Here is a 22607-nt window from a genome sequence, read left to right on the forward strand (position 1 = left end):
CTGCCTACGCTGGTCTCTGTGAAGAAGAGGTAATTGCTACCTACCAAAAGTAGGATATGCTGATTATAGAGCTGAACACTTTTTTTTGTTGCGGAATAAAGTTTCTGGGTGGTTGCAGGAGGCCTCTGAAGTTGCTGTTGTCTGCTGACATTAAGTATTTGCCTTGAGCAGAAGCAGCTGCTTGTCATATTTGGTGAGAAAATGCAACTGAATGAACCACTCTCCAAATCTGTGCTGGGTGTACACCTAGAAACCAGCCTTCACACTGTACTGTACATAAACCTATAGCAGGGCAGTTGCTGAACTGAGGAGTTCACAGTCAAGGGCTGAGAAGCAACAGTTAGATTGGGTTTTAAATGTGAAGTTTTAGCTTTGTCTTCTTGTGCCTAGGCCTTAAAATAGTGGAAGAAATATGTCTATACAACCATGTGGGCTTTGCGTCTAGATATTTATCTGTAGGAAATACTTCATACAGAAAGAAATTTTGTGCTGTAATTTTAGCGTTGTTTGAAAATTGGCAAAAAGTCAGAAGTGTGATGACTTTAAAGTCGTGTTCAAGGTCATAGGCCGTTATTCATGCAGTGTCTCTGAAGAAAATTTGTGTTGATGGTAACTTGCATAAACTTGCAGACATGGAAAAATTCTTGGAAGCAAGCTCTTCTATCCACACTTGATCTCAGAAAGACTGGGTGGGTCTTGTGCTCAAAGCAAATACACCCCTAAACTCTGTAGTCTGAAAAACCAGGATATTTTTACCATGCTGAATATCCTAAGTATGAAAACACATCGGTGGGATAGGAATAAAAATCGGGTCTTAATGTTGTCTGTTCTGTGCTCTGTGCGCTCTTACGTTCTTTGATGTAGTGGTGAGAAAATATAAACATGACCTGACTATGGCTGGTCTTTATTCTGGTCATTTAACCCAGTTCCCAAGGGCTGGAGAACCTGTGAAAACTTAAAAGCAGAGGCTGTAACAAGAAAAATTACTGCTTGAGGCTCTCATCTGCTGTATTGCATTTATTTCAGCATTCTTGTGCAGTAAGAGCATTTGTCAAATTAACCTTGTGTATGGTCATTTGTCGGTTGTTCATGTTTAAAAATGAGCCAGCTAGCATGCAAGTCATGCATCGCCCAGGTCTTAGTTTATACTAACTTCTGTGGAGATGATAAGATCTGGACCAGACCTTTCATAAACTTTTAATTGATGCAATAAACTTGGCAGCAGTACTGCCCACAAATTTTGGTGGGTTTTTCCCTCTCTGGATCTTTAGCATTTTTGCTTGGAAAATAATGAAAACAGTAAACTGGGGGGCTTCCTCTGCCATTTTTAGAAGAGGTGAACAGGTTTTCTAACAGGGTTCTCTTGAACGCTGAGTGTGTGCCTGCCTCCGGCGAAGCTGCCAGCATCCCTGCTGGGCTGTAAGCTCCGGGCTCTGTCTGGTAGTTGCAGTTTGGCACTTTCTCATGCGTGGTTGTAGTTACCAGAACGTACACCTGAACCAAGGTTTTATCTTTGGAAATTACAGCTAGGCAACTAGTCAGAGAAGAGCCTAAATGCGAGGAAATCCAGTGTATTCAAAATACAGGTGACGGAGTGCTGAGGGTGATACTGGTGAGTCTGGCGCTAAAGACAGCTCTCTGTTTTCCCCAGAAGCTTTTTGTTGTTGTGCCTAATGGCATTACAGTCATCGGCATCGTTGTTGCAGGAGATGCAGCTCCATAGACAGAGCCCGGCTCGCTGCAGCCTTCCTGCTGCCTGGCCGTACAGCAGTGGCTTTGCTAAAGCTGCTGACCTTGATTTTTGGATTTTTTGGATGAGATGGACAACTGTGTGTGATGTCTGCTCTATCAGCTGCAGGCTGACTGCTGTAAGTGGGACGCTTGGGACTCTGGTATGCTCTTAGGGGGTTTCTTTCTGGCCAAGTGCTAAGGTATTTTCCCAACCAGATACACTTTGGTTTGCTTTCCTGGCGCCGAGTTCCTTTACAGCCTTTAATTCTGTTTCTGTTGGAAGGGGATGAGTGAAAGCCCTTTTTGGGAAGCTGGAGGAAAGTGTTGTGTTAGAGCAAAGCCGCAGTTGTACAGCATCACACCAGTGAGGAGAGCTTCTCTTGCCCTACAGAACAAGGTGATGGTTCACCCTGAGGAGCAGGTGAAGCTGCTCACCCAAACCAGTGGCTGGAAGAGCTCTTTCTGGGTGCCTGTGTTTACAGGGCTGATATCCTTATCAGCCAGGGCCACCACCAGTCTCTCCAGAGGTGGAGAGGAGATAGCATGATGTCGTGGGAGGAGTGGGCAAGCTTGTTGGTAACTGTTTTTTGTTTTTTTTAAACTTGTTTTATTCTATCTTTTTTTTTTTAATTTTTCATAAAATACCCAACACAAAGTCCCTTTGCCAGACTATATCTTGCGCTTGCTGGTCTCTGTGTGGTGGCTTACAGCTTTTTTTCCTGCTGACCACTGCTGACGTTTCCTGTCAGAAAACCTGCACTGTGCACATGGGAGAGTCATAAGTGTGTTATAAAAGCTAATCCTGAAGAATATGCATCTGAATAGATTGCTTTTAGATTGGGGTGGAAGTCTTGTGAGTAGGAGCCCAGTTGAAGCAGAACATCTCTTTGGGATACGAGGAGAAGGGAACTGGGGCACGTCTATGCATTTTGATGTGGTTCTGATGTTAGCAGTAAAAGCACTTACAGGTCTGTGTGCATTTATATAAGCTTTACACACTGTTTTCTCAGGAAACAAGAGGCCCTGTACTTGGGCACCCTGCTCAGATACATACTTGGAGATTGCCTGCTGGTGAGCCAAACAGGGCTAGCTGCGCTGTTCAGCCATCTAGCCAGCAGGTTTGCCACGCTTTTATTTAAGAAGCAGGGGGAAGCCTGGGCGGTTTCAGAGACGTTTCAGCGTGGCAATGTTGTCAGTTTTCTTGACCTGACTATTAGATCTGTATACTTTGCCAGCAGTGAGTTTTCTGAGACTCACTGTTACATCAAAGATGCCTCTGACCTGGAAGTGCTAACGTATGCAAAATGTGCTCATGAGACTTTGCATTAAACCTTTATGGCACACAGTGTCAGGGATGAGTGTGGTGCCTTGTCCTACACTGCAGCAGTGTGGGTGAGAATGTCTTTCAGACAAATTACCTTCCTTGAGCTCCCTTATAGGTTGTTTTTTTTTTTTTCCTTTTTGTGAAGCTTGAAGAGACAAGGTCTATTTGTAATGATGAGAAGCAGAAGCGTCTTCCAGATTTTTCCTTGCAAAGGCTTGCCCTGCACTGGAGTAGGTGTTACAGCCAAACTAAAGTGGCAAAGCAGTGGAGAAAGGAGTGTGAAATCTAGATTGCTTCTCTTATTGCGTCCATCTATTTACAGGAGAGGTTGACAGGAATGTCACTCCTAAACCCTTGCTTGGCGACAATGTGCGGTGTTGACTGAGGCTCATTGGCGTTGGGTCCCATGTGCAGGTGGTGGCTTGTCCCAGAAGCCGGCTTGGGAAGCTGCTGGATGGGTCGGGGCAGGGGAAAATTGTCTCGTGATCTGTGGAGGCGGTGGGTGCCTGAGCTGCAGGCATCCCTCCGGCTGGCGAGGATTGCAGCCTGGATTGCAGGCTTTTTGCCTTAAATCTGATTGTTGCTAATCTGTTTCCATTCCAACTGCAGCCAGTTGCAGATTAATCGGCCTTTAAATAGAAGTAAATCATATCTTTTTGCAGAAATCTCAGTACAGCACTTGCTGTATGCTTGTTTGGGTTTCGTTTGTGATTTGGTAGGCTTGGTGAAGGGAAAAAGAGGAAGGAAGAAAAAAATCTGAGCTCTTTGTCATGTGGAGCTTGCAGTTTGAGATCTGTGCTGAACCAGCTTGTGACACGCTGAATGTGAATACTGCTTACTGTGTGAGCTGGGAAAATACCTCCCAAGCCACGCGCCTGCTTTCTCTTGGGCATTTCTGTTCTGGAATTGAGTCATCGTAAAAATCCCTTTTCCTTGAACCAAGGGAGTGTAATAACCCCAAGAGGTTTGGTGTCCATGCTTACATCCCCTAACTTCTGGCATGTGAGCTTTTGGCCTCAAAATAAAACCAGTTTTTAAGTGCTTTTTGGAATTTCTTGTGCATAAAATTGAATGCAGAGATTTCGCTGGCTTTATACCGCCAATTATTTTGAACAAAGGGCGTGTGAAATCTCAGTTTATGGGGAAACCTGCCACGAAGCGCTCGTGCAGAGGGGTTTCTGTAACCAAGTGATGGGGCTGCTCTGCATGAAATACTTCAAATGTTCCTGTATCAAGGACAGGATGCCAGTGTCTGTGAAATCGAGCACCAGATTTCCGCGTGGATGAACTGCTCGGGCTCAGAGGACCCCGAAGTAGCAGCAGCGTGAGGCTGGAAACCAGTGCTGAGGTGGGGAGGGAACTGCTGGCCGGCGCGGGCGATGCTGGGGAGGTGGTGGTGGCACAACAGCCTTTTGTTGGGGGAGCGCGGCTTCTGTCCCTGCGCCGTGTGGAAACGCCGGTGGGTGCTGGCCGTGCCGCCGGTGTCACCGAAGGATTGGAGAGCTTGACCTAATCCAGAAAGGCTTGTTAGGCTATGAATTCTGCACGGAAATCCTCATGCATTGTCCAGAGTTGGTTTGTGCTTTCTGGAATGCAAGCAGAGAGCAGCATCCCGTGGGAAGAGCGAACCTTTCCTGCGCCATGAGAGCTTGTGACTGCCTCGTCTTTTGTACTGCCCCCACTCCTGGTAATGAAACAAAATCCCCGGAGAGAAATTTCCATCCTCAGTTAATTAAGAAGAAGATCAGTCTGATTACCCTTGTGGACTGTGGTCATTGTTCTGCATCATTTTCAAAAAAAAGAAGAAAAAAGGTGCTGAAAGTATTTCAATGCATTGCTCTTATTGTGAGCCAGGCTGAGTGTAAATCCATTCGGTATGTCTTCTTTTCTGTCCCCATCTATTGCATTGCCCAATTCTGCTTATTTTGTTTTCCTGCCCTTGATTTCTGTTCTTGCCTCTGCCTATAGCAGTCTCTGCAGTTTACTCTAAAGGGCATTTCCTAGTTATGCAGCTGGTATAAATATTTATTGCTCTAGAGTCCTTAACTCAGTTAATGATAGAATATTTTCCAGTGTGATGGGAAAATGAAATGAATAAGCTGGTTTCAACGTAGTCAGTGGAAGATAAAGTAGGAAAAATAGGTCTTAATCTCTGAGTCAGGAGAGGTCAGTGGTGTAAGAAGCAGCAAGGCTGTCATCTGTGAGGCTTTCCAGTTTCTTTCTCTTGCAGGGAGGACAGGAGTTAAAAAAGCGGTTTTTGTCTGAACTTCTGAATGTTTCCAGCTTGCCATATAGTGGAGGAAGCGAAGGCAGAGTTGAGAGTGGTCCCTGTGTAATCGGGTGTGGAGTGATAAGAGGGGTCAAACATCTGCACTTTGGCCACCAGAGAACAGTCTTCATGTTGTGCACAAGGTTAATGGAAATGAAATAATCTTCTTGTGGTACAAACATGAGCATGAGAAGTCTGCACAATTTCTGTATTAAATGCCTGTGTTGTTTTGAAATATTGGTAGAAATAGCAGCAATTAGCAGACTCAGCCAGGGATGCTTTGCAGCCATTTATAGTTGGGTTTCCTACTTTGTTTCTGGTGATGTACCGCTTCTCTATCAGAAAAACGCCCACGTTTAAATGAGTTTTGATATGCATTTGTTTTTTTTCTGGTAGTTACAACAATACCTGCTCTGTTTCACCAGTGTGTCCATGGTCATGCAAGGTAGGAGCACAGTGATCTGTGCCTGTGTCTTGGACCGCTGTGCTTTGCAGGGGGTGATGCTTTTCCACAGCCCTCCACAGAGAAACCCTGCGGTCTCCCTGGGACTGGGATATGCTGAACTGCTCCCCACGTGCACATGCTGAGGACTTACTTTCCCCCCCCGGGAGGGAATAGGCTGTCGGGGAGCCCTAAGCAGATGCAGGAACAGGACTGCTCTCTCTAACTGGGGGAAGTGCCTCCTGTATTGCTTTGCAGTCCATCTGCTATGCTATGTGTTTCTCTTGCCTTGCTCTCTTCTTGATAGATCAGGATGGAAATGTTTATCCTCATCGTCTTGCTGAGAAAACTGGGGAATGGATATGAAGCCTGCTGATGTTTACCCAGTGGCGTGTGATCGCTAAGCTGTAAGGTGATGCTGGGCTGGCTGAATTTGGTAGGGTGGCCAGGGCAGCAGGGATGGAGGTGTTCAGGGATGGTTGACAACAGTTGTCTTGCTGTAGCACCCTTCAGTTCTTGGGCTGTGAGTTCTGATTTGGGTCCTTGAGCTGCTTTGACACCAGAGGTGTACTGGCATCTCCAGACCAACACGTTTATCAATCCCATTCTTTCTGGATCTCTTTGTGTGTTGGAGAGTGCCCTGAGATGTTGGGTCTGTGCTGCAAGGGCACGGTGTTTGCTTCTGGCTGTGTTGGGTTGGTTTTGGGTGTGATCTGCAGCACCAGTGCAGAAGCCTAGATTTGTAATTTCGTTGAGAGATGACAACCAAAAAGTGTTTCTGAGTTCCTGGCTTTTCAAATACAGTGTGGTGGTGGAGCTCACTGGGGAAGCTCCTTGAGATGGCTGTTTGCCAGCTCCAGAAATGGACCTGAGATTTGTGTCCAGCTTCATGCCATGTGCGTAGTGGCAGTGTAGCTCTAAGGTCTCTGCACTTCACATCCAGAGACTCAAAAAAACCCCGAAAACACAAATAATTTCACTCTCTTCTGTGAGAGGCTGTGACTTTTCCTTTTAAAACTTTTCATATGTTTCTTATTTTCTCCCTAAATCCTTCATAACAGAGGACAAGCCAGGAACATCCCCCATGGCAGCGAACCGTTTAGCTCTGTCCCTGTGCTGTGTTGATCATCCCAGCCAAAGCACATGAGCTGCAGGAACAGGTTGTCACGGTGTTGCCAGCGATGCTGGGGAGGCTGTTTCTGGACTTACACTCAAAAGTGAAACGTGGACAGTAAAACTTCCTTGCAAAACTTCAGCCGCTGATCGTGAGCTGTTACAGCTCAAGTAATCATTGAGGAGGAAAAAAACCCCAAGAAGATTGCACAGCAAGAGCAGTAAGATTTTCCTGTAAATGCTATTGAAATTAGAAAATATTTCCTGGTTGGTAAGCAGTGACCAAGCAGCTGAGTGATAACCTGGCAAATGGTCTAGTGTGTCTGCTGATATCTCTTGCCTGTTGCCAGGGCTGTAGCTCACAGCAGATTTCTGTTTAAACCCTTGGTGCTGTGTTCCCAAGTGAAGAATGACTCAGACGGCTGCTTGTGAACCGTGCTGGCTTTAGCATCCTCACTTATACTGGGGGTGAATTCTCTTAAGTGTGTGGTTGGAGACTTGGAGGTTCAGATGCAGCCTCTAAAGTACATGCCCGCATTTGACTTGTTGTGGTGTAACCGCAGTGAGCGAAACGCCAAGGTGAAGGTCACGCTGGAATAGGGAAGACAAGAACATGTGAGTCTTTACATGCCGCTCACCCTGTGCTTCTCCGAGGCTGTCATGGGGAGGTGGCTGTGGCCGTCAGCACGGGGACAAGTTTGAGCCTTGCAGTGACCTACTTTTACACTGGAAAGCAGAACGGCTGTAACAGTGATAAGATGGGAATCTAGCATTTAAGTTGTAGAATCAGGTGCATTGATTATTGAGGCTTATAGCAAGAAAATTATTTTGACATTATAGGAGAGGTCTCTAGGAAGAGGGAGCGAGCCTACTTCAGGAGGTAATTTTTCTGGGTGTAACTTAAACTGTGTTTGGATTTTTCTGTAAAGGTGCCTAGCAATACGGAGTGATGCTGGAACCCATAAGCAGGCAGTATTGGCCCTCCCAGCTTAGGATAGAAGCCTCAGGCCAGTGTTCGCGTAGCATCCTGCTGAGTTTTTTGTGGATAAGCCGGTTTGGAGAGCTGCGCACTTGCTAGCCTGAGTGTTTTTAGCACCCTCGTGAAGCTGGGTGCTCGTAGCCAGGATGTAAGGTAACAAGGTCCTTACACGTGTCATACCCACTCTGCTCAGTTGAACTGAAGTAGCTCTTGAGCTGCCAGGGTTGCAGCTGTATGCTCTGGTCTCAGAGTTGGGCTGCTGTGCTCTCCCTGACCTCCTTGTCGGTGCTCAAGCTATAAAGGATGCTGAAATACTGCTGGTCGCCTGGAAAGTGAGTGCTGTGCAGAGCAGTCTCGGTTCCCTGCTGGGGTTCTTTGCCTGATCCTGTCTGAGCTGCGAGAAAAGGAGAAGTCGAGTTTTAGGAGAGATGAAGCTACCCAGAAATGGTGTTGAGCCTTGTTGGTAGGAAGGAAATCTTAGCGGAGAAATTCCACAAGCATCTGTCGTGCTTGCTTGCTGTAAGTGAACCATGTTTGGGAGCAGAGTGTGAGCTGGGACTGTTTATTGCTTGCTGTGTCCTATTAACTTCCAGCAGAGCCACACAGTTATAGTTACAAAATCCATATGAGCAACATCTTACCAGCATCTGAAGCTAAATCTTTGGCCGTTACAATATCACTGAAACCAAAGCTGTGGTGCTAGTAGATGAAAAACATTTTATGATCTACTTTTTCACCTTCTTCTCTTTGCTCTGTTGATAAATCTGTCTTCTGAGCTTACAGAGGAATTTCATTGTTTTATATATAGTAAGATTTCTTACAGTCATTGAAAAGTGGGAGCATCTTTCTTTTGCATAGCGCTGGCATACTGAGCAGCCTCGTGTGGCTCAATTATTCCTTCAGAGCTGGAAAGCAGGTCTTTAGATTGTGATTTGCTCTTCTTTTATTGCACTATGGCATGTAGCTGATCTGTCAGGCTGCAGAATATGGGCTGCTAAAATTTAGACTCCAGGAGTTTTATGCGAAAGCCTTTTTAAGTAACTGATGTTGCTAAGTTGTCTTGTCAAGCTCTGTATGTTTAGATTTGTGGTATTAAAGTAGCTGAAGCAGCTTTTCCAGTCCAAAAAAAAAAAAAAAAAGGGAGAAATGCTGCAAATAATATTTTAACAGCAAGATGATCTTTGAAGGTTTTTGCAAAATCCGGCATTCTACAAATGGCTGTGATATAAGAGCTTTGCTGTACTTGTGGGTAGGGTGCCTGAGTGATGATGCCAATCTGAAATTTCTATCACTGTGTCCTATGTGCTGTCGAAATAAAAAAAGTAAATATGGCTGTATTCAGAGCAGCATCTTCTGACAGCTTTGACAAAATCTGTGCAGGAATTGGGACCTGTGCATCCAGAGCAGGTTTGACAGCTGAAATAGGGATCTGCTGGCATCATGATAAAGTGTATTCGTCCTTTTAGAGTCAGAAATCTGCTTTCTGATGATCCTAATGCATCCATGAGCAGTGCTGTTCTTGCCACAGGAATGATTTTGGGAATAAGCCATGACGTCTGTCTCCACAGGTCATGGCCTTTTTTGTCTGGAGCCATGTGCCCGAGCTGTGCAGCCCCCGGCAGGGCACAGTAGCCTGCGCCTTGGTTAATAGCTCAAGGCTTGCATGGAGCTTGCCCTGGTGCTTTGAGGATCTCGCTGCTGTGCTCTGGTGGGGAGAAGGGGTTATATTCACCCAGGACGTTAGCTTTCCCCTTGCTGGATGGGAGCTTTAGTCCTCCCTGCTTTTTTAACACCTGCAGGTATTTTTTTCTTCTCATGTTGCATAGCCCCTCTTGCTGTGTGTGTTGGCAAGGGCTGTATGCGAGGCAGTCCTCTTCCGTCTCTCCCACGCACGGCTATAATTTTATGTCTCTGAAGGCGAATCCCATCAATTAGCTCTGTGAGGGAGCACCAAAAAAATCCCAGATATTCAGCTGCATCCACCTCTGTGTGGCCTATGTCCACGTTTAACCTCCCTTTAGCTTTTTTGCAGCCTGCCCACGTGCTTTCCCATGTGTGCAGCGCTCAGATTATTGCAAAAAGTTGAGAATCAGAAAATCTGCCTCGATCACGTTATGCAATAGTTGAGCTGCTAGTGGTGAATAAGCAGATCCATCTGACCACGAGTGCTTCTGAAGGGCACCTCTTATTTTTTTCCAGCATGCAGACAGAGGAGATTGCTTGCTTGTTGGCTCAAGGCTGGGTCAGGCGCCTGCCTCGTGTGTGGGTGCTGATTGATAGGAATTGATTTCCCTTGCAGATTGGCAGAGGAAGGTAGCTTAAAGAACAAAAACCTGTACTGAAACCATTTTCTTGGGTGGGAGAGCAAGGCTGTTTAAGATGACTTAAATTGATTTAGTGAAGTCACCTTGGAGACCTTTTGTGTAGAAGAGAAAATCATTTTAGCCGTTCTCTCAAGGTGGGAAGTAATCCTTCCTGGGAACACATCAGTACGTGCTGCGTCACAAGGAGGATGACTTTGGAAATGAAAACCGGTGCTTGATTTCATTTGGAGCCAAATTCACCCCCTGTGCAAGCAAACATAACCACACTGTACCTTGGGTTTGAACTTAACCTCTGGTGCCGCGAGACATGGACCGTAAGTCCTGAGGAGGAGATACCAAGAGGCTTTCGTTTCTGCTCGGCTTCTGTGCATGTCGAGCTCAGATGTGGCCCTAGGTTAAATCTGTTCTGCAAAACAGTGTCAGGGCTGAGCAGACGAGAGAAGTTCTTGGAATACCGTAGCTGGGGCTGCGGGGATTTGGGGATTTGAGGTCATGTTCAGCCAAAATGGCTTCCTTCTGCGTAACACGCAACCCCAGCAATAAGATTGGCAGTGAGTATCTCTCTGGATTGCTGCCTGTTCTCTCCCGGTAGGGACCATATCTCTATCCCGTAATGAACTCCAATCTTTCTGAAAACAACTCTAGGCTATGCCTGTAAGACCTCCTTCAAGAGACCTAGAGACTCTTGCCTGGTGATGCGTTCCTTGGGGAGCAAGAGCCAAGGTCTTGCTCTCCCGTGCATCAGCATGTGGAGCGGGGCCAGAAGGTTTAGGAGCCCGTGGTGGCTTTTACGGATGCCACATGCCGACTGTGTTGGTAATCAGATATGCCGTACCCCTGCCCGTGTGACATGATGGGGCTGTCGCTGTGCTCAAGGCCACGGAGAAGGAAGCAACATGCAAACCGCCTTGAACCTTTCAAGAATTAAAGGTGATGCTCCTGGCACGTGGGGATGGTCTTGTACTTGCCGAGCTGGTGTTTCGTGTCATCATGTAAGCTTCCAGTGCTCAGCAGCTGATGACTTGTTCAGCTTCTGGCTTTAAAGACGTGACTTGATTTTAAAATTTTGGGAAAGCCGTGACCAGTGATCACTTTTGGACTTCAGTGCATTTATGAAGGTGTCATTAGTGACCTGAGAGTTAAGAAGAGCTGTGCAGCAGGGTGATGGGTGGCTGCTGTTGAGATGGAGGGAGGCTGTTAGCGGTGGAAAAAAGGAGTAACTGGGAATGCCCTGATAAAATGTGAAGCTGAATGAAGATGGGGAGGATTCTGTGCGTACAGGGGGATCAGGGTCAGAGGGAGGAGAGACTTGGCATTGCTATGTGAGGATCAGCAAAGACATCTGCCCAGCTGAGGCACCTTACATCCACGTGAGGATGAACTATGACTTTTTGGGTCTGGGGGTGCCATATTTTTAGGAGCAAATAGCTGGGTTAAGACACCTAGGATAAAGAAACAAGGAGGGGAGAAAAATAGTGGAAGGGTGGTGGAGAGAGAGACATGGGACTTTTGAAGCAGAGCTGTGTAACTGGTGATTCAAGGCTGTGAGCAAGGGTAGTTTTCTGCTTCTGGAGCCTGAAGCAGCCTTATGCATCTGGGGTGAGGTCTTCTCAGTGTTAGGTGCTTTATCATGCAACAAATAGCCTTGAAGCCTTCAAAACCAGTTAGAAGTGTTTTTTTTCTCCCTCCTTGTGTACTGTTTGGAGAATACTTCAAGTAACAAGGTTGAACTTCTTTAAGAAGCACTCTGGTGCATGAGGAGCACCAGATCTTCACTGGACCTTGTGCTCTGAGTTACTTCACTGCCCTGAGCAAATGGTTTCGGGGGGGTCATCCTCGCGCATGGAGCTCACGCCGGCTGCTTCTGGCCGATGCAAACTGCTCTGTAGAATGCCGAGGCTGATGAGGTGTGATAAGGCAAGAGCCTGTCCTGCCACTGAACCTGGTGGTTCCCTCTGTACCCCGGGGCGTTTCAAACAGGCATCCATCCACGAGAATTGAGGAATGATGGATTTGAGGACTGTGCTGCTAGGCTCGGTGGGAAGGAAAGGAGCAGGTAATTCCTACAAATGACTGCGATTCCTCCTGCTACTGCAACTCAGTGAGCAACTGTGTAGTAATGTATTTTGCTGAAATGCTAGCAAAATCCTTGCAATGATTCTGACATCTACCCGATTCCAGCATGTCTTAATGTCAGGAAAAATGTTGGGGAGAGGACTCTGGAAATAACTTGGACAGCAGGCATTTAAAAGTACATGAGGCTCATATATCCTATGATAGCATCATCCTGCTCCCATCTCTTTCCTCCAGGATGATCACCTGGACTTAGGGGGATTTAGGGTCTTTAAAACTCTCCTAGGATGTTTGATATGGGTGAAAATGGTGAACATGCTGGGCAAGATGAAACTGTGCCATGGGAAGTGATAGCCAGAAGTAGAAGGGAGGAAAACGTGAAGGAACTGAGTTTTCTAGTGTTAATCATGTCTGTTCTACATCAGTTCTTTAATGAGGTTGGTAGTGTGGACAAGCTGGGAAGGATCCCACCTTGCTGTGCAGCATAAATGCAAGGTGGTAAGTGATTCATGGGTGCTGGGGGGGAAGTATGGAACATTGTGGACCCAGAAGTGGCCTAATGACAAGTGTGTTTATTGTAGTCCCGCTTTCAGGGAGGGATAAGCAGTGTGGTAAGAGGGAGAGGGCACTGGGCAGTGGGAAGGGGGTCAGGGTGGGTAGGAATGGGGATTGAGGGGTGGGTATGCAGCAGAGCTGAATGGGATGGGAAAGAGGATGGACAAAATAAAGTAAAAGATGGAGTAAAGTAAATGATGGGTGGTAAAAGATGGAAAAATGCAATGAGGATCAAGGAAAACACTCTGGATTCATCCTGTCCAAAGGTCCTGGCTTCCAGGTACTGCTCAGCCCTTCCTGGCTGGACGGACTCTGGGGGTTACAGCCACTGTACCCCATGGCTGGAGAACATGCAGTCCCCGGGATGGGAGTGGGGCGGTGGAAGCCAGTGGCTGTCGTGCTTGCCCTGGTGTTGGTGGGGCTTGTGTGGAGGTGTTGGTGGGGCTTGTGTGGAGGTGTTGGTGGGGCTTGTGTGGAGGTGTTGGTGGGGCTTGTGTGGAGGTGTTGGTGGGGCTTGTGTGGAGGTGTTGGTGGGGCTTGTGTGGAGGTGTTGGTGGGGCTTGTGTGGAGGTGTTGGTGGGGCTTGTGTGGAGGTGTTGGTGGGGCTTGTGTGGAGGTGTTGGTGGGGCTGTCAGCTGTGCCTGCGCTGGCTGGTCTGAACGTGTCTGCTGGGCTGGTGGGAGATCTTGAGGATGCGTTGGCTCAATGCTTGTAGAGCTATTTTAGGCATCTGCAATGCAGCAGTGGGTGTAGAGGCAGTTTGGGGACTACTTTGGCCTTTATCTTTGTGCCCAAGTGCCTTTAAAAACCTATTCTTTGCGATTTTTTTTTTTAAAGTGACTTTAGTTGCTTCTGAAAACACTATATTAAGTAATGTTTTAAGAAGTGGCTGTCAGTTTCTATGTGGCTCTTCCACAGCTTGTATGCTTTGAAAAGTCGAAGTGTCTCTGTGTGCAAGAAGGCAGCTCTCAGCCAGTGTGACGCTGCTGCTTTGGCGAGCAGGCAGCGTGGGACCAGCTGCTCTCCTGGGGTGCAAGAGCTGGCGAGGGGAAAGAGGAAAACTAATAAAGAAAAAAATTAAGTGATCATTTCAGCTTTGATAAAGCTAAGAGCCCACGGAGAGCTAAGAACGTCTGAAGATGCGGAAATACTTTTGTGATAGAGAGAGCAGCAGCTATCATGGATGCTGGATGGGTCATTGCTTTGGAGTGACCTGCTGTTCGTTGTCCCTGGCTGGGACCAGCAGAACTGTGGTGTGGGGCAGGGACAGGCTGGGGGCCTTTGGCCCCTGGACATGAAGTCCTGGGTGCAGCTGTCAGTGGTGGGATGGTCATGGGTTAAGGCTGCTGCAGGGTGGGTTCTCCCTTTTTTTGCCCAGCTGGGGTGGAAGGAGGGCTGTTGCTTTGAGAAGTTAGCCCCAGGAAAGCCTTTTGCTCATCTGGGTGAGCCTAGTGAAGTACTAAGCAGTTTTGCTAGTAGTAAAGGTGTTTTAACAGCTGAAGAGGAATTGTGCTGCTTTAATTTGCCTTACAAATGGAGATCTTTGCATGCACGATCTTATCACACCTAGATGAAAGACAATGATTGAAGGGAGAGGATATAAAGAGTCACAAAACACTAGATGCTGGAGGTGGGATAGCAGGGAGAAGGGAGAAAAGCAGCAATGCAAATGAGATGAGAAAGGTCAGTGATGGTGTGCAGTTGGTAATTTTACTTTTAGGGCGACCAGAAGCAATCGGCCCAGCAGGATGTGAAACCAGCAGCCTAAGTGCTGGGGGTGATGTTTGTACAAGGGAGCAAGGTCGATGCAAATGCTGCAACCCTGTCCTTATTTTTCTGTTTGAGGAGCTTGTCTAGCCTTGGTGGCTTTGATGGGCTTGCTGCCTGCTCGGGATGTTTCTGTGGGTCTCTGCTGCACGGGAGGGTGCATCGGTGGCGTTTTGGGGACAGGCTGGGTGCACGGGGGACTGACACTTCCTTTTCCCTCTATTCCCATGCAGGACGCAGGCAGAAATGGCCCACACGTGTCGCGGGACCATCAACCTGTCCACAGCTCATATCGATACGGAGGACTCTTGTAACATCGTGCTTTCCAATGGGGGAAGGACGTACCACTTAAAGGCGAACTCGGAAGTGGAGAGGCAGCGCTGGGTCACGGCCCTGGAGCTGGCCAAAGCGAAAGCCATCCGCATGAGGAACAACCAGTCAGGTAGAGTGCGTCCTGGCGTGCAAACATGCAACTTTTAAAAAATCTCCTTGTAAACCAGCTCTTCTGTGCTTGCTAAATTGTGCAGAAACCCTGGCAGATACTGTTTCATACGCAATTAAAAATAGCTGGCGGTTTCACAGAGACACAAAGGGTTTTAAACAATACTGTGTGCACCAAGTGTCATCTCGTCTGGTTATACAGCATTGAACAGGTTTTTAAAGCCCCTGGTAATGACTGCAAATTATAGGGAGACAGTAAAAACGGACTAACGATGATTCTTCTGGAAGGCAGGATGTATGTGCCTTTCTCCTGGAGACTTTGTGTTGTTCTGTGTGGACTGGGAATGCTTTAAGCAGCGCTAAATGCAGTGGTCAGTGGCACTACAGGGAACAGCAGTTCACAACAAAGTGCCAGAACCATGCCTTTCTTATTCACCCATAGCTTAGGATAGTTTGGTAGATGAATGACACATACATTTAGTTGAGCTGCCTCCCTCCATGCATATTTCTTCTTCTCCCTCCTACATGCGCTATGCTGTGGTGTGGTATTTTTTTAGTGTATGTTTGGGACAGCTGCATTACGTAAAACTGTCAGAGCCCCGTGCCTGTTACGCAACTCCTCCCCAGAGTGTCATTTTTACTGCTCCATTGTGTAATGGATTGATTAGGTGCTTAGCAAACAGAATATTTTAGAAAAATTTCAATGGTCATAACTCTTCTGGGATTAACATTTGGTTTTCTTGCACAAACAAGCATGGCTTCAAGTTGCAGAATACGAAACCCATGAATGTATTAAAAAGCTGGCTACCTCCTGTCTTAAAATAAAACCACTCTCAGATCTCATCTTGAATGCTGGAAATCAGGCCTTATATGAGAGAAAAGATGTAGCGAACACCTGATTTTGTAATGCTCTTAAAATGAAAGTGTAGCTTCAGAAAATGCCCTGAATGTTTTAGAAAGGGGGTGTGTGAAGATGAGACTGGGGAAAGCTGTGGTAAGGTATTTGTTGCACAGCCTGGGGTTGCTTTGGTTCAGTGCTTATGTAGCATCTTGCTGTCCTGGTCCAGGTTTAGGCTTTGGGACACCTGCAGATGCCACTCTGTGCTATCAACTGCAGGGAGTATGCATCTGTAGGTACAGTGTTTGTGAAGCTTAGCTTTCAGACTCACCACTGAGGGAGGAAGGTTGTGGTTGGTTCAGTGCATCAAGAAAAAAGCCTCTGCTTCCCCAGGGGAAACGCTGCTGCGTGCACACCAAAACCACAATGTGCTGTGGTGTGACTGCGGGGTGCAGCTCTGTCTAAGTGGCGGTCAAGGCTGTGGATGGAGACGACTTTCTAATGCTGCTGGCTTACGAAAACACAGTCAACATAAAAGTAGTGTAAGGACATTTTTGGAAGGCAGCGTGTTAATGTTTTTGTGTACCAGTGGGATGGTCATTTGGGATGCTGGCTGCCAGGGGCATTGCACAGGCAGAGTCTGTGCTTGACGTAATGTTTTGTAGAGAGCAGCAGAATGCCAGAGCACCAACGGTTTGACTTGCAGGAGAATAAGCCCCCAGTCCTGGACTAATGTGGTCTGACTTGTGTATGACCTTGTGAGACAGCTAATTATACAAAAGTTGATTAGTGTGTGAGCCACTTACCCATTTCCCATAACTGTTTAAGTATGCTGTGTTCCGGGGCACTAGCATCTACGGATTTAATTACATAAAGTATTTTGACCTCTCTGTCCCTTAATATTGCAGCTCTGGAGAGTATGTGAATACTGATGGAGAATACAGCCAGCTGAGGAGAAGATGGAAGCTTTCTAGGCACATGTGTTTTGCCTGGCGGAGCGTGACGTTGTACCAGGTCATGGCTGTAGTGAGCAGGGTGTGATGGCTGTCGGTCCTGTGAACATCACTTATCCCATAGCGGGAAGCGAGTGCTTTAGCTGGGTAGGTGCTTGGAAAAGGATCTTGGATGTGGGATGAGTCGGTGCGTGCCTTTACCTTCACCTTTCCGAAGTCGGGCTGTGGATGATGGGAGGGCAGGCATGGAGCAGCGCAGGCATTCGGCTGCTGAGCTCCCGCCCAGCCCGGGGCTGCAGGAGGATGTCAGCGATGCTGCCTCCAGAGTCACGCGCGGTTATTTTGGTTTGTGTCTTTACATAAAAATAGCAAACGCAGAGACTTCCTGTCTTAAGGCTCTGGATGTGCTGACTTCCTAACTCCAGCGAGCCCAGGCTGTACTTTCAGGGTAAGGACAGCGCAGCAGCAGTGCTGATTTGGCTGCGGAGGCTCGTTCCTGCGCTGCTTCGCAGTTGTGCTGACTCAGCTGTTTGCAGGGCAATGCTGTGATCTAGGTCAGGGAGCTGATGGGAGATAAAAACCAAACCAAACTCTTGTTTTTCCAAGCTTTTCTGATCTGGTCCGAGGGGATAAGATACTCTGTAAATGGGCGCTGAATCCCTGTGCTGTGGAATTAGAGCTGAGGACATTGGTGAATTACTTTATACTTTAATGTTCTCCTGGCTGATGATGTTTTGTCCCAGTTAGAGATCTTTTAATTAAGATAAAGAATGAATGTGTGTTAGGTTTGACTGTTTTGCTTGAATCGAAATAAAATTCCTAGCGTTGTGTCCCTGTGAGTGCTGGGCATTGTGCAGAGCCCTGGGGTGGGTGATTACAAGTGGAGGGAGGAGACTCTGGGTTTGCTGAAGTCCCTAGGTCCTTCAGGTCTGCTCACGTGGGGTTGACTCCTTTTATCCTGAGTGATCCCCAAACCCCCTGTGTTTCCCAGGGCTGCTCTGCAGAGCTCAGGTTGATGCATTGGGGCTGTCTTGGCTGGTGGGCACGAAGGATGGTGAGCAGCCATATGGATTTGTGCCAGCAAAGGTGGAGGATCGGTGGCTCTGGGAGGCCCAGAAGACTGGGAGAGCGTTGCAGTGGGCAGATGAGGACAGAGAAGCAGGTTTGTGTCTAATGCTGCCTGCCTGTATGGGGAAGGACATGAGGAGCATCCTTACGGTGATCCCCACTCACGGGCACTGCCTGCTGCCCTGCCTGCTGGAGGGGAATGTGGCAGGAGCCCATCCTCGGCATTCCCTGCTGGTGCTCAGGAACATGGGGGACCTGGTGGAAGTGGCACTTCTGGGGAGGAGATAGCTGGGCTCAAGTCAGCTGCTTCTGAGGTGTCTCCAGCTGATGAGCGCTGCGGCGGTCTCACATGCGGAACAGCTTTTTGGCTCCGTACAGTTTTCAGCAGGCAGGGAGCACCGAGGAGAGGGAAGGGGGTGTCCTTGCTTCCTGGTGCTCTAAAAAAAAAAAAAAAAAAGCACCTGATCTCTTTTTGGAAATGTTTTAAAGATGAGCCACACTTTAGTTGCTACTGAAAATAAAACATGCTTGAGTGTAAGCTGGGGTTCTCCATTCATTTGTGTTTCTGCATAAAGCAGCGGTCCCTTGCTGCTTTCCTGGCATTTGAGATTTGATGGAGTGTAGTACTGGCAAATTGGGTTAACTCTGCAAATATATATTGACTAGTGGGAGACTTATTTTGGGGTGGATGAAGAGAGTCTCTTTTCTCCCAGTAGTTCTCTTGAAATAAACAAACGAAAGCATTTTTAACTTGACTACTGGCTAGCTCGAGCTGTGCACTGAGACGCCATTTTCACAGGACTGATTTTCATTTCTATTTTTAAGAAATAGCAAAACCTATACACAAACCATGTATGAGATGGGAGACTTTGCTGTTCCCTCTTGTGTGTAACTGAAGGAGCTCTGGTTTCCCCTCTACCCGGTGCGTAGCTGGGACTATTTTGGTAATAAGCCGTGAGCTGGGACACGAGTAAGTACTGATAGATGTCAGGTGAGAAAGCTGGCTGTCCTCATCCTGCTTCATCAGTGAGAAACCTGCCTAGTGATACTGGGTGGATTAGTGGCAGAAAGCGAGAGCAGAGCTGAGCTGCTGTCTTGGCTCACTCCTCAATTACCATGTGGTGCTTAATTCCTCTAAAATAAATGTATAGTTTAAGATTAGGACAGAAGGGTCCCAGACCCGGCTGGGTGGCTCGCCTCTAAACTCTGCTCAGCCAGATCTGGCATTCCTATTTCTAGTTGGGTTTGTACAGTGTTGGCGAATTTGTAGTAACTTGATTTGCCCACACAGTACCCAGCTCTGTCACTCCATGGAAAGAGCAGGCATGGGCTACACTTTCATCAGTGCTTGGTATGGCCCTGTGCTGTTTATCTGTCCTAAAAATCAGATTTCTGTAATTGCCCTCTGTTCTCATTACTGTAAGCTCTTGAATAAGTCTAGCCTTCTCCGCTCACCATGTTGTACCCGCATAAGCCCTTGGATTTTCATCAGCTCATACATCGGCCTCTTGACAACTTCAACTTTGCAGAGTGGCAGTGGTGACAACGAAATGCTTTTATCTGCTCCTTATGCTCTGTCTCCTCTCTGCAGTCGTAGCTTGGAGGTTGTGAACTTAAAAGTATTTGATGACTGTGTTTAATGTACCTTTTTTATGGCAGTGAAAATATCCTTTCTTTTTAGGGCAATATCATGAGATACAGGAATTAAATTAGATGACTGGTGAATATATGAGAATTATTTTCTTGGCTATGTGATGAGGGGGTCTTTAGAAAAGCCTGCAAGGGGAGGGTAGAAGTCTGTTGCTGGTATTTTAAACACTAGGTATTGTGTTGGAAAACTTCCCAAAATGAACTTGGGCTGCTTGGTGATTGATTGGAGAGGTGAGGGAGTCGGTGACTTCTTTTGACCCCCTGCTTGGGGGTTCCTGGGAGGGAGAGAGGATGAAATCCATGCTGTGACTCAGGTCGTTGCCTGAACCAGTGCAGATTTCAGGCTGACTGAAGGCAATTTTGGTGTTCATGGTAATAAAAAAGCAGGAGTTAATTGGATAGGTCAGTGCTCATATCTGCGTCAAGACCAGCTCACCTGCCAACTTCCCCCAAAGGCATCCAGTGCCTCGCACCAAGGTTGGGGCTCGAGATGTCAGTGCAGCAACAAAGCTGGGAATCGCTACAAAAAGAGCAGAAGAGAAAATGTAGGTTTGCTCCATGTGCAGCTGTGATGCTTGTCCCCTGGAGAGGGTCTGGCTCTCATCACACCAGCTCACAAATTTTTCAGCAGAACTTAAACCCCAAAAACCAAACAGGCACAAGATTAACCAGACAAATAAAGCCTCCTCCACCAAGGGAGGGTGGATGATGGAAAGTAAATTTTCTGTCTGGAAGAATGACAGCTGAAGGTGCTGTGTGAAGGGATAGTAAATGCTGCAGGAAAAGGTGGGGGCAATTGCTTGTAACAGTAACAAGGAGGAAGTTATCAGGTCACAGGTTTAAATGAAGCAGGAATAATTAATATTTTGTAGAACACAAAATTAAATGGTGGCACTCGCTGTGGGAAGCTGGAAAATCCAGAGAGATTGAACACATTTGGGCACAATTTTATCACTCATGGATACGAGCTGTAACTTTCGGTATACAAAATGCGACCCAGGAGGTCCTTAAGCAGCACAGCACTAAAAGCTAAGCAGCTACACCCAGAAAAACTACTGCAAGTGCCCTGTCCCTTTATCCTACTTCTGAAATACTAGTTACGATTTGCTGGCTAGAGAAGAGACGAAGCTGCCTGAGTGTTCAGGCTGACCTTGTGCAACCATCCTAGCGAGGCTGCCGCTGGAGCGATGCTCCCCGAAATCTCTCGGTTGGGTCTGTCGGGCTTCACGCGGCGTTTTCAGCCTCTCGGGGTTGTGTCACCCAGGGGAGGATTCAGTTTGAGACCAACACCCTGGCATGGCTGTGTGTGGTGTGTGTCTGGGGTTTGGGATAACGGGGGTTGACTGCTTGGGTTGTCTGGTTATTCTTACTGCCTTAATAAATTGTTTTCTTCTTAGCAAATGGGGAGCGATCAAAAACAGCTTTACAGGGGCTCATTTGTAAACTGTAGGAGAGCGGGGGCTTCGAGGGAAGAGGGAAGGGGGAGAGGGTTGTTAGTGCTGGTGTTGCCTTCTGCTCTGGCTGCTGGAATGAGTTTCTGCTGCAGCAGAACATATAACTCTGGAGAGAAATAAGGCTGCTGTAGAGGCTGGTGATCCCCCTGCAAGTTAGGTGTGTGGTTTGGTGGGTGAGAGCCAAGGTGCAGCTCTTGGGGCCGCAGCTCATGTAAGCAGGCTGCCAGCAAGTGGTTCTGCTTCAGCGTGCTAGAGCCAGTTGTAGTGCCTTTGTATTAAAAAGGATCCATAATTAGTTATTCCTTAGCTTTCCCTTTAATTGCTCTAGTGATAATGTCAGTTTTGTTGCTTGATATATTTTGGCTGTTTTTTTCCTCTTTCCAAGGGGTTTGTTTGCAAAAGACAATTTGACTTGGGAATGTGATACTGCAAAGCATCTGCAACCTTCCCTGCCCCTCTCTGTGAATTATCCCGTTGTTCCTTCCCCCTTTCCTCGCAGCAAGCTCCTGGCCAGGTGGCCTTGGCTTGTGCTTCTGCTCTAGTTGTGGCAGGGCCGGACAATCCCTGTTGTTGTTGTTGTTGTTGTCCGTACTCCCTCGATGCCAGCTCGTTGCTTGCTGCAACAATCCTTGCTATTTCCAACTCTTTTTACAGAAGTGCTCCCTTTTCCCATCCTCCTTGTGATGTTTCTTCATCCTGTTGTAAACTGTTTTCCCCTCTGTTCATAGGGCTTGTGCTTGGAGAGGCACTGGCTGCCAGCACTCAGTTACCTTGCTGCTCTTAATTGTCTTTTTGATCCTTGGAGTCTTGATTTTCCCAGGATAGCTGGCTGCCGTTAACTATGCCAGGAGCTGCTGCCGTGGAAAATATAATTGACAGTGCTGCTGAGATGGAGCCGTTTGCTTGGATTTCCCACTCCTAATGATTCCTGACTCCTTTCAGTGCCTTCTGCTGCTCACTTGTGTTCCCTTCTGCAGTTGGCAGGATGCTCTGTCTCTCCTGTTTCCCTGTTAAATTGCAATCGGGATGGGTTGCTCCATCTCAGCCACCACCAGCGAGCCACAGTCAACACTTTAGCTTCTCCTGCTGCAGCCAGAGGGATGCTGTGACACACCATGGGTGCAGGGTGTACGAACCCCCTGTAAGTTGAGGCGGTGCGGAGGAGGGACAGCTGGAGCTGTGCCTGCTCTTAGATGCTGCTGAAAGGGTTTATTACTGTGTCAAAATGGAGTTTTTCAAACTTTGGAGAGTTTCAGCCAGTCCCCCCTCTTTCAAAACCAGCAGGATTTCCTTGAGGGCTTCACAGTGGTACTGAGCCTTTGGGTTTTTCCATATATATATATATATATATATATATATTTTATGGGCTCTGAAAAGTCCTTGTTGGTCCTTTGTGTCTTTCTAGTGGTATCCAGAAAAAGACTGTAATCCCGCTGGGTGTTTCAGCCCTTTCTTGGGGGTAACTCTGCGCTAACTGTGAATGTCACTAATGGAATCACAAGGCTTGATACTGATCTTATTTCTGAGCATTTATTCTCTCTGCAATAGGGTTATGTTAGGCTCACTTAGGAGTAATTATGCTGGTCATCAGCCTTGCCTCTGATGGGGCCTGATGCCCAGGGTTGG

At 47.3% G+C, this 22607-nt stretch overlaps 1 protein-coding gene across 2 annotated transcripts in view; it reads left to right on the forward strand.

The window, feature by feature from the left end:
* The window catches only part of OSBP2 (oxysterol binding protein 2), a 124878-nt gene that overhangs the window by 15890 nt on the left and 86381 nt on the right, over positions 1-22607 (forward strand). For both annotated transcript variants that reach the window (XM_069795435.1, XM_069795436.1), the window contains one exon: positions 14811-15019. In XM_069795435.1, coding sequence (XP_069651536.1) covers positions 14811-15019 — 209 coding nt within the window. The remainder of the gene's footprint in view (positions 1-14810; positions 15020-22607) is intronic.

Source organism: Haliaeetus albicilla, chromosome 10 (assembly GCF_947461875.1).
Source record: "Haliaeetus albicilla chromosome 10, bHalAlb1.1, whole genome shotgun sequence".
NCBI classification, from domain to species: Eukaryota; Metazoa; Chordata; class Aves; order Accipitriformes; family Accipitridae; genus Haliaeetus; species Haliaeetus albicilla.